A 12260-nucleotide genomic window follows, 5' to 3' on the forward strand; every position below is an offset into this window, starting at 1 on the left:
CTTGGCATTGTGACATTTGGACTGTAGATCAGCCTGGAAATGTGAAATGCACTGCAGCAAAAAAGAATGTTATTTCTTTTTTTATTTATTTTTTTAAATTGTGAAAAGTTTATTCAGAGGGTCATTTATTATTCAACCCCTCTAACCACAAGAATTCTGTTTGGTTCCCCTAAAGTATTAAGAAGTATTTCAGTCACAAAGAACAATGAACTTCACATGTTTGGATTAATTATCTCTTTTTCCAGCCTTTTATGACTAATTAAGACCCTCCCCAAACTTGTGAACAGCACTCATACTTGGTTAACATGGGAAAGACAAAGGAGCATTCCAAGGCCATCAGAGACAAGATCGTGGATGGTCACAAGGCTGGCAAGGGGTACAAAACCCTTTCCAAGGAGTTGGGCCTACCTGTCTCCACTGTTGGGAGCATCATCCGGAAGTGGAAGGCTTATGGAACTACTGTTAGCCTTCCACGGCCAGGACAGCCTTTGAAAGTTTCCACCCGTGCCGAGGCCAGGCTTGTCCGAAGAGTCAAGGCTAACCCAAGGACAACAAGGAAGGAGCTCCGGGAAGATCTCATGGCAGTGGGGACATTGGTTTCAGTCAATACCATAAGTAACGTACTCCACCGCAATGGTCTCCGTTCCAGACGAGCCCGTAAGGTACCTTTACTTTCAAAGCGTCATGCCAAGGCTCGTCTACAGTATGCTCATGATCACTTGGAGGACTCTGACACAGACTGGTTCAAGGTTCTCTGGTCTGATGAGACCAAGATCGAGATCTTTGGTGCCAACCACACACGTGACGTTTGGAGACTGGATGGCACTGCATACGACCCCAAGAATACCATCCCTACAGTCAAGCATGGTGGTGGCAGCATCATGCTGTGGGGCTGTTTCTCAGCCAAGGGGCCTGGCCATCTGGTCCGCATCCATGGGAAGATGGGTAGCACGGCCTACCTGGAGATTTTGGCCAAGAACCTCCTCTCCTCCATCAAGGATCTTAAGATGGGTCGTCATTTCATCTTCCAACAAGACAACGACCCAAAGCACACAGCCAAGAAAACCAAGGCCTGGTTCAAGAGGGAAAAAATCAAGGTGTTGCAGTGGCCTAGTGTAAAATAGTGAGTTTATGGAGATTGATTCATAGACTGGATTACATATATTCATAAATGTATGTATATTTCCCCATCCCTTTAAGGATGCCTGTGAGTTGGAAAATGCTAACCAAGGGTTTTGACATTGTAGAACCCAAGTCATCTGCTAGTTGTTCATCAAAGCCATCTGACATTGTTTGTCAAAGTTGTCAGCATATTGCTATATTCTGTTTAGAATGTTGGGCTAAGAGCTGAAATAGCTATGAGAAACGTCTTACTGTTACTTTAAGGTCAAAGTTCAGCGAGCTTCAAAGGTTTATAAATAAGTTGAAGTAGGTTTTGTTACAAGTCTCTAGTGCGCAAGTACACTTATTTCGCGGGTAAAACGTACCACGTGACATGATGTAATGCTCAACCTAAAATAAGGATAGTTAGTTTTTGTGTTACCATGTAAAGAGATAAGGGCAATCAGGAGGAGGGGTTTTGGGTTATAAAAGAAGCCCACACTTCAAAGGTAGGGGCAGAAGGAGGGAGAGGCAGAAGGAGGGAGGAGAGAGACGGACTCATCCATCTACAGATCATCCCGAGACGGCTTACACACTACAGCGATGTAAGATATATGAACTGTTATTTTCTACTATCTGTCTCCATCTATTAACTCAAGCCAAGACAGTTATTTTTCTCTAATGACTGTAACCCTCCAACTCTTATCTGAATAAATTCATAATATGTTTTTGACCTATCTTCGCTCCAATCATTATATACTGGCTATGCAGTTGTCGCCTTAAACCCATTATTTAACATTTGGCGAGCACCAGCCTGAATGATTGTGAAACACAGCTGTTTTCTGTGAGAGGTGATTTTTTTCACGCTGCCTATTCTTGCAGAAGGACTCTTTTTTTTTTTCTCTCACGTCATTCCCTGCCTTTGTCCGAGAAGGGGGGTCTGTGGGTCTGTGAGTAATTTCTGTCCAAGCTGCAGGCGAACGACGATACACTGTGTCCACATCAGAACCTAAGAGAGGGTTAACGTGACAAGCTGCACGGAGGTCGTATGTGTCAAAGCCATTCCAGGACCATCCATCCAAAAGACGGTTGGGGACATCTCAGGACCATCCATCCAGTCGGTTGAAGCCATCTCAGGACCATCCATCCATAAGACGGTTGAAGCCATTCAAGGACAAGCATCACATATTGGTGAGAAATGGATTTTATTCATGATTATTTTAGTAACTGTCATGTAGAGTATTCATTTGATCATACACATAGTGACGCACAGTTATGGTCAAATCTGTACCGGCAATGTGAACTTGAGAATACTAAGTTAGATAAGAAGTTTTTTACTGTAAATCGGTTACAGAAAAAGATACAGAATGTATTGGGTATGGTATACACTTACAACTCCATGGTGGGTGGGGCACAGCCATATGCACACACTATCTGCATGGTGACTGACACACCCATAACAACAGGCACGCCCAATACAACAGACACACACGTCACAGATTCAGAAGCAACAGATTGTCCAAATTGTTCGATATTAGCAGAACATATCGAACATCTGGAGGATCAGTTGGAAACAAGAGCAGATTTAATATCAAAACTACGGAAAGATATTAAATATGTATCTGTTAATACGAGACAGAACAAGACAGATGCTTCCGCATCACCTGGTTCAGGTTCAGACATCCCGGACAGGCTGGATACGGCCGAGGACGAGAGTCTGAATGAGGGGGAACTTCGGAAAAAGAAGTTACATGATAAGGCTGCCCGTCTTAACATTAAAATCCATGACCAATTAATGAAAATCATTAAAGACATACCCAAATATGATGATAAAATGGACGCCTTCCATAATGCGGACATTTTTGAGTCACATTCCGATAAATATAATCTAACAAATGAACAGAGAAACAAGATTTATAGGGTATGGCTTCCCTCCCACATGGCAAAAAGGTTACAAGCAACACCTAGGACTGACGAACACAATGACCTGATCCATGACACAAAGGAAGATAGGCTGAGACAGTTAATTCTCTTTACCACAGGAGAGACTACCCCAACAGTCGAATTGTTAGAAAACCTTAAGACACACATACAGGAGGATCCGTTTGTCTTCTTAGTGAAATTCGAGCAAGGATATCGTTTGATAATGGAAATCGGATCTGATCAAGAACCGCCTTCCATGATCAAGGCCTTTGTTAAAAAGTTTAAATATTTGGACCCTGCTTCATTCGAAATAGCTTCTAAGATGGAAAGCCTACAAGAGGCCACATCATTTATTGATAGAATACGTAGACGAATGAAGCAAAATCAGGTTAAATCAAAAATAGCCATGATAGAAGGGAACACTGACACATTAGTATCCCAGGAAAAACAGATCAAAAACAACAAAAGACCGGTGTTGAATTCTAAAAACAAGAATTCAGGGGGGGGTAACAGGAAAAGCACAATTCATTGCTTTTTTTGCGGCCAACCCGGACACCTGAAGTGGGAATGCAAGAAATTCCTGAGGGCGGGAGTTGAGGAAAGGCTGGGTAAGGAGAATGGACTGATGCCAAACACATCCAGTGCCCCTCCCCCATCTTCAGCACCTCCACCTTCATACACGCCCACTCGTACTGACAACAGAAATAACCAATCACCATATACGCCCACTCATACTGACAACAGAAATAACCAATCACCATATGCACCTCTGACCAGACAGATAAGGGAAATGACCATACAGGGATTGGATGGAAGGGGCAAGACACCTGCTGCTCTTCTCCCTTCTCCATCCTCCTGACTAGCAAAGCCGGTCCCCAGGCTACATCCACTGGAATTCGTCACTCGAGTTTCAATGGATAGCTGTGGTCGACCATTTTTAAAGGTAAATCTTGAAGGTCAGGAAGTAACATTTCTCCTTGATACAGGTGCGCAATTGAGTGTCACAAATGTTGATTTACATTTAAAGCCAGATTCCCCTGTATGTACAATTGTTGGTTTCAGTGGTAAAAATGGAACAAAGGTGACTTTAGCGCAGGATGTTTCTTTGGAAATACCTGGTTTTTTGAAAACGAAAATGGATATTTGGTGTTGTCAGGATACTGAGAATATAATTGGCACTGATTTTATGGAAAAGCATGGCTGGATTATTGATTTGGGTAACAAAACAGTTTGGAAAGATTCTAACGGTTGTAAGGCGGTAGTTATTGATCCAGATGAATATAGTCATGTCGGGACCATTTGTTTGACCGATGTAGTGTCAGCAGATCATTTGTGGCCTGAAACTGGTGGTGACGAAGTATTGACTGAGTTAGTACAGCGGTTTCCTTCTTTATGGGCTCAGTACAGGAATGAGGTTGGAACAATGAAGGATGTTGTTGTCAAAATTGAAGGCCGAGACCCACCTCCACAGCGTCAGTATAAGTTGCCTCCGGAGTCAGTTGCTCCGATGTCGAAGATTATACAGGAATTGTTGGCTCAGGGTGTAATACGTAAGGCAAATTCTGTCTGTAACAATCCATTGTGGTGTGTTCTGAAAAGCGATGGTAGCTATAGGATGTTGTTGGACTTAAGGATGTTCAATAAGTGTACTCCCAATGTAGCACCGATTGTAGCTGATACACATGACATGATGTCGAGATTGGATGCTAAGGCAAGGTATTTCTCAGTATTGGATATCAGTAATGGTTTTTTCAGTATACCGATTGAGCAAAGTTGTCAATATAAGCTTGCATTCAACCACCTGGATCAAAAATATGTATGCTGTAGGCTTCCTCAGGGGGCAAGTATGTCGCCAAGCATTTTTCATCAGGCGCTAGCGAACGTTTTGTCGAAATTTTCTCGTCCGGAATGTTTATTGCAATATGTGGACGATATCTTGTTGAGTACGGAGGACAAGGAGATGCACGTGATCTTGCTTGCAGAATTGTTTGAGCTGCTGCATGATGCAGGTTTAAAACTGAATACCAAAAAGGTCAAGCTGATGCAGACTGAGGTCAGGTTTTTAGGAGTTCTGTTAAATCCAGGTACACGGCGACCCCTACAGGACAGAATAGAGGCAATTGCATCTCTTCCAATTCCAACATCACACAAGGCACTAAGACATTTTTTAGGGCTTGTAAATTACTCAAGGGATTTCATTGAAAATTTTGCTGACAAAGCCAGACCTTTGTATGATCTTTTAAAAGGTGACAATGATGATTATTTTGGTCCCTGGAGTGTTGAACAGGAAAAAGCCTTCACACAATTGAAACATGATCTACAACACGCACCTGCGTTAAGTATGGTGGAAAAGAACGCACCTTTTGCGCTTCAAGCACACACTTCAGAGACAAGTATCTCTGTGGTTTTGCTGCAGCTGCAAGGGGGGGAATGGAGAATCTTGGGGTACTTCTCTAAGCTTCTCTCACCTGTTGAGAGGGGGTTTGAGGTGTGCGCAAGACACCTGGTGGGAGTGTATTTTGCAATAAAAATCACTCAACACATCATCGGGTTCCAAAAGGTTATTCTCCAAACGCCACATTCCACACTGAAACTTCTCTTTGAGAAAAACATCCCGGGTGTGTCAAATCAGAGATTTGCCCATTGGTTGCTCTCATTGTCTCCAAATCAAATTGAGGTAGATTATAAGGCCAAGTATGTTCTTCCTCAATTGATGCAGTATGAAGGACAAACCCATGATTGCATAGAAACGTTCCATGAACCAAGTCCATCTCTCTTCAGACGACAGTCGGAAGACGCAGATGAACCTGTGTTTGTAGACGGTTCTAGATTTTTTCTGGAAGGACACTATCACACAGGATATGGAATTTTCTATTCCAAGCGAGGACAAGTGGTAAAACACAAGTTACCAAGTCATTTCTCAGCTCAAAGGGCAGAGATAGAAGCGGTAAGAATGGTCCTACAGCTGAATGAAGCTGATGATCAAACTCCAATGGTAATCTACAGTGATAGCTCCTATGTTGTCAGATCCCTAACCGATTACCTGCCTGTTTGGGAAAGGAGAGGCTATGTGGACTCGTCCAACAAAGCCTTGTTGCACCGCGAAACTCTAGAATCAATTTTTGAGATGGCATCTAGGGCCCCAAATAGATTTGCTATAGTGAAAGTCGCTGCACATCAAAGATCTGATGATGAGTTATCTGTAGGAAATGCAACCGCAGATGCTCTAGCCAAAGAAGCTGCCCTGACAGGAGAGGAAGTGTTTGACTCTGAACCTTCTGAGATTTCAGCGGTTCAAAGAACAGACACGTACATACCTTCATTTGCAGAAGAACAGAGAAAAGATCCTTCTCTTGTTATTTTTCTGGATGATCCAAAGCCTCCTTTCATCTGTGAAAATGGGGTTTTGTGTCACAGTTCAAATGAAGAATTGCGTCCAGTTGTACCAAAACATCTACAGGTAGAATTCACTCGATACAACCATGAGAGTTTAGGTCACTTGGGACAACAGAAATTGTTAGTCATTCTCAAGGAGAAATTTTATTGGGAAAAAATGGACGAAACAGTTCAAAGTGTTGTACTATCATGTCTCATTTGTGCCCAAATAAATCCAAGACCTAAAGGACAGAAGCCACCACTTCTACGGATCGCACCTGCAGATGGTCCATGGTCTACACTGCAGATAGACTATATTGGTCCTTTACCCTCAGGTAAACATGGTCTCAGGTATGCATTGATTGTGGTAGATGTGTTCTCAAAATGGGTAGAAATATTACCTGTTAGGAAAGATGATGCTTTGTCCACAGCAAGGGAATTGGTACAACATGTCTTTTGTACTTGGGGGATCCCAAGGATGATTACCTCCGATCGAGGTAGCCACTTCACAGGTAAAATCATGCAAACTGCTTGTGCTATTCTAGGGGCGCGACAGCAATTTCATGTCCCCTATCATCCACAATCTGCGGGAATTGTGGAAAGAATGAATAGGACAATCAAGTCCAGAATTGCAAAGATGCTTTTGGACAAAGGTAACACTTGGGTTGACAAGGTTCCTTTCATACTCATTTCATACTCAGTATAAGAGGTTCAATCTCTTCTACAACTCAATTCACTCCGTTTGAGTTGATGACGGGAAGAAAAATGCCATTGTGGTTCCCACATGAGCCATTTTTATCCACTCCACAAAAAGATGCTATCTCAAGGTCCCAATGGTTGAGATCGCTACAGGAGAACCTGAAAGCGATTCTGCCATATGCGGCATCGAGAATGCAGAAAATGGAGCCACCCTATGAGTCCAAATTCAAGAAAGGTGCTCTAGTGATGATCAAAACCTTTCGCAAGAGTGGACCATGGGAGTGTAATTGGGAAGGTCCATTTGAAGTCCTTGAGACTATGGGACAAGTCATGATTCTTGTGCACCGAGTGTCAAATGTGGTAAAAAAGACCCGGAAAACACAAAAAGTGTGGGTTCACGTTGATCAGTGCAAAATATTTGTGACAAAATAATGATACTGCATTTCTTTCCAGGAAGAAATGGATTCCTATACGAACTGGAATAAAGAACCTAAAGACTGTGAAGGAAAGATGACATCAAGCCTTCTGGAGAAAGAACATCTTCCCAAGCTCAAGACAAGCTTCTACGTGATGGGATCTACGTTCCTGCTGCTTTGCTTTATTTTCGTCATTGTTTACATGTTACATCAAGGAACAATCGCCAATGATGTGAATGAGCGGACTAGAGAGATTCAACATTCTCGAAGACCAAGAGGATCAGATACACGGAACTTACTGACAGAGAACATCACGGATGATTCTGTGGAGATAACAGGAAATATCTGCATGGGATATGGAACAAAATGTTGCATTGAATTACATTTCATACACGACACAGACATAATATTACATGCGATTGCAGGACCTAAAACTAGATTCACACAATTACAAGGAGAATATGTACACAATAATAAAACTGGTACATGGGAATGTTCTCCTACAGATGTACTATACTGGAACATAGAGATCAGAGGTGATGAACCTGCTGTATGGTCCGGTGATATTACAAATGACATGATTGCAAAGGGAAAGTTTGGAAGATCCAAAACAGAAATTTTGTTAAAAACTCAGGTTTTTGGGAAAATTCTGGATCCTTCTTTACTCTCCATCACAGAAGGAGATAAAGATTGGGTCAAAACATGGAATTTCCAGATAACACGGGAACCTGTACAAGTTCAGGTATCTGTAGTGTTTACCGTTACTAACACTATAGTTCCGGAAATAAGGGTTTCACCACAGACAGTACATAACAAAGTAAATACAGTACCCATAATGTTAAAATGTAACACAAGGTTGAAATTGCCTTCTGAGTCTTTGTTGACATGGACCAAGAATTCATCATTTTTGGGAAGTTTTTTAAACAGTCCAACTAATGTCATACACAGAGGTCAGATTGGTAATATCAGGTGGATGGATGATACTTTCATTTTTTCCATAGAGAATCCATCTTCCAGGGACTCTGGAATTTACCAGTGTTGCGTTGAAACAAAGACACATTACAGACATTGTAAAGACGTTAGTGTGAATATTTGGTCAGCAGCAGAAAGTGCATGCACAGACACGAGGTTCATGCCGTCTACTCCTTTCCAAATTAATCAATTTCAGTCCAAGTCCTTATTAAGGGATGGAGAATTTATGACAATGGTGTGGACTTTCAATATGTCTCATTGGAAGATCTCTACCAGGTTTCCTCAGTGTCAATCACATCTCATAAACATGGAGATGGGGATAGAACAGTGGTTTGGGAAAAGAACAGCTCAGACTAGGAGTAAGAGAGGAGTGTTAGAAGGAATTCTGGGAGGAATTGGGACAGTGGGAAGTCTGACTAATGCCATGAATATACAGACACTTAAGTCAGATTTGGATAATATTGGTTTTATTGGAGGAAAAGGTGTAAAGGTTCAGAAGAGTCTGAATCAACTTCTTGAAAAGATGGTAATGAATACAGCTGCTGTACTAGGCTCTTCCGTGTCACATCTACAGGATGCTACATTAGCTCTCGTGGAAAGCACACACGAAACACAAGTAGCTAAAGCGTGCCTGGAGATACAGGTAGAGTACTCTTCTAATTTAAAGTTGATTGCACAAGCTTTACAGAGTGGATTTACTCCACTGGGAATACTGCGAAATTTACCTGTAGAGTATGATTTTGCATTGAATCATACGGATTTGTGGGTAAATAAGTGGTTAGGATGTGAACGAAACATTTGTGTTGGCACATCACTAATCCCGGTGATTGGAAGAGAAGGAACTATTGTTCCTGTTACAGTTTTGGGTATACCTGTGAGCAACACACAACAAGTGTTCTATCAACTGCAGTACACAGATTTTGCATTTGATGGAGTGAACACTGAACAAGTAGACATTTCTTCATGTTTGCATTTTGTTTCTAAGGTGATGTGTTTACCTGGACAGGATAAGGTGATTTATCATTCATGTTTTCATAATCATTCTTCTTGTCATGCGAGAATAGAGACTGTACAGACACTACATGATCTGGTGACTCCAGTAAGTCCAACTAAGATATGTTTTCAGGTCATGTCTGAGACAGAGAAGGTTTCTGTTTTCTATTCTGCTTGTGTGCATAAGGAAAACCTACCTATGGGTTTGTATTGTATAGAAGGAGATGTGAGATCTCTTTCAAAGAAGGAAGGAAGTTTTAATATCACTTCTATAGGAAAGAGAAACTTAACGGCATTTCCGATACAATTCAATTTATCACAGATAAATGATTTTCCTTGGGATATGTGGACAAGTGAAATAAAGAAAGACAAGGGTTTGTTAGATTTATTAACGAAACAGTTAAAGGAAGCAGAAATTATATTCAGACATGAACAAGGTGAATTAAGTGATATTGAACACGAATGGAATGGAATGTCAGGTAGAACTTGGTGGAAGAGTTTTAGTAAATCTGTACATTCCTGGTCTCAGTCATCTTTTCAGTCAGCGGTTGGTAATGTTTTATTTAATCCCATCATAATCATATTTTTATTAGTTTTGATGTGTATTATATATCAAGTTTTTGTGATGTGTAGAATTCAGAAGATATATAGGAACATAAAAATAGAAATGAAAAAGGAAGATAACATTCTTAGAGGAATGTTAAATCGCAAGATGACTTTTTGACAGAAAGTTGCAGATTGGTTTATCAAGTCAAATATTGGTCTAGAATTTCCAACAAGAATGTATGTGATACGAATGATGACACGATTGAGTTAGGGTTTCCCGGGGTTCATCAAACTTCCATATAAGGGGGGACTGTAAAATAGTGAGTTTATGGAGATTGATTCATAGACTGGATTACATATATTCATAAATATATGTATATTTCCCCATCCCTTTAAGGATGCCTGTGAGTTGGAAAATGCTAACCAAGGGTTTTGACATTGTAGAACCCAAGTCATCTGCTAGTTGTTCATCAAAGCCATCTGACATTGTTTGTCAAAGTTGTCAGCATATTGCTATATTCTGTTTAGAATGTTGGGCTAAGAGCTGAAATAGCTATGAGAAACGTCTTACTGTTACTTTAAGGTCAAAGTTCAGCGAGCTTCAAAGGTTTATAAATAAGTTGAAGTAGGTTTTGTTACAAGTCTCTAGTGCGCAAGTACACTTATTTCGCGGGTAAAACGTACCACGTGACATGATGTAATGCTCAACCTAAAATAAGGATAGTTAGTTTTTGTGTTACCATGTAAAGAGATAAGGGCAATCAGGAGGAGGGGTTTTGGGTTATAAAAGAAGCCCACACTTCAAAGGTAGGGGCAGAAGGAGGGAGAGGCAGAAGGAGGGAGGAGAGAGACGGACTCATCCATCTACAGATCATCCCGAGACGGCTTACACACTACAGCGATGTAAGATATATGAACTGTTATTTTCTACTATCTGTCTCCATCTATTAACTCAAGCCAAGACAGTTATTTTTCTCTAATGACTGTAACCCTCCAACTCTTATCTGAATAAATTCATAATATGTTTTTGACCTATCTTCGCTCCAATCATTATATACTGGCTATGCAGTTGTCGCCTTAAACCCATTATTTAACACCTAGTCAGTCTCCTGACCTTAACCCAATTGAAAACTTGTGGAAGGAGCTCAAGATTAAAGTCCACATGAGACACCCAAAGAACCTAGATAACTTGGAGAAGATCTGCATGGAGGAGTGGGCCAAGATAACTCCAGAGACCTGTGCCGGCCTGATCATGTCTTATAAAAGACGATTATTAGCTGTAATTGCAAACAAGGGTTATTCCAAAAAATATTAAACCTAGGGGTTGAATAATAATTGACCCACACTTTTATGTTGAAAATTTATTAAAATTTAACTGAGCAACATAACTTGTTGGTTTGTAAGATTTATGCATCTGTTAATAAATCCTGCTCTTGTTTGAAGTTTGCAGGCTCTAACTTATTTGCATCTTATCAAACCTGCTAAATCTGCAGGGGGTTGAATACTACTTGTAGGCACTGTATATAATGTGTGTGTATGAAAATGTTTTCAACATAAGCAGATTCAAAATACATATAATTTGCTTAGAGGAAAAGATGGACCAAGATAAAATCGCAAAACTACAACGCAACAACCAGGAAAAAGGCAATCAGACATCCATAATGCAACAATGATAATAATAATAATAATAATAGTAATAATAATAATAATAATAATAATATTTATTCACTTATATAGCGCTATTAGTGTCGCGGGCGGGGAGGGCGCTGCGCTCACCCACTGCTCGGGTCCGGCTGCTGCTGCTGCTCGCTCGGTCGGTGGCTCGAGTGGTGGGCCGGATCCTGGGGACTCGAGCGGCGCTCCTCGCCCGTGAGTGAAAGGGGTGGTTTGGTGTAGGGGTATTGTCCGTGACGCCACCCACGGCTTGTGGTGAGGTTGGGACACCACCGCTGCTCTGTACGGGGATCTCGGGAGCGTTGACAGGGAGCAGCTGAGATGTTTCTCCCCTCCGTGGGTAGGGGGGTTTTTGGTTGTCCCGGGGCCCGGTGGTGGAGGTCGGAAGGTGGGGTGTGGGGCCTGGCCGGGTGCAGGGTCGCGGGGCAGCGCGGTGCCAGACGGCACGGTGGTACTTACTCAGCCAGTAATGCAAACGGAGTCTCCGGTAAAACAAACGGCTGGATGGACGAGTCCCAAAGACGGTTGCGGCGGTCACTCCCGGTAGGTTGGCGGTAACTG

The 12260-nt window shown here is 41.7% G+C and overlaps 1 protein-coding gene across 2 annotated transcripts; it reads left to right on the forward strand.

Moving 5' to 3' along the window:
- Nucleotides 1–1198: 1198 nt before the first annotated feature.
- Nucleotides 1199–11405, forward strand: LOC142303346 (uncharacterized). Of its 2 annotated transcripts, none has more exons than XM_075344624.1 (2): nucleotides 1199–2292; nucleotides 7552–11405. In XM_075344624.1, exon 2 carries the CDS (start codon nucleotides 7558–7560, stop codon nucleotides 10201–10203), a length of 2646 nt encoding a protein of 881 aa, XP_075200739.1. In that variant the 5' UTR covers nucleotides 1199–2292; nucleotides 7552–7557; the 3' UTR covers nucleotides 10204–11405. The 2 variants fall into 2 exon arrangements, with proteins under 2 accessions (XP_075200739.1, XP_075200740.1); XM_075344625.1 differs by having other exon boundaries at nucleotides 7556–11405.
- The last annotated feature ends 855 nt before the right edge of the window (nucleotides 11406–12260 follow it).

The sequence above is a fragment of the Anomaloglossus baeobatrachus genome, chromosome 4, assembly GCF_048569485.1.
Source record: "Anomaloglossus baeobatrachus isolate aAnoBae1 chromosome 4, aAnoBae1.hap1, whole genome shotgun sequence".
NCBI lineage: Eukaryota > Metazoa > Chordata > Amphibia > Anura > Aromobatidae > Anomaloglossus > Anomaloglossus baeobatrachus.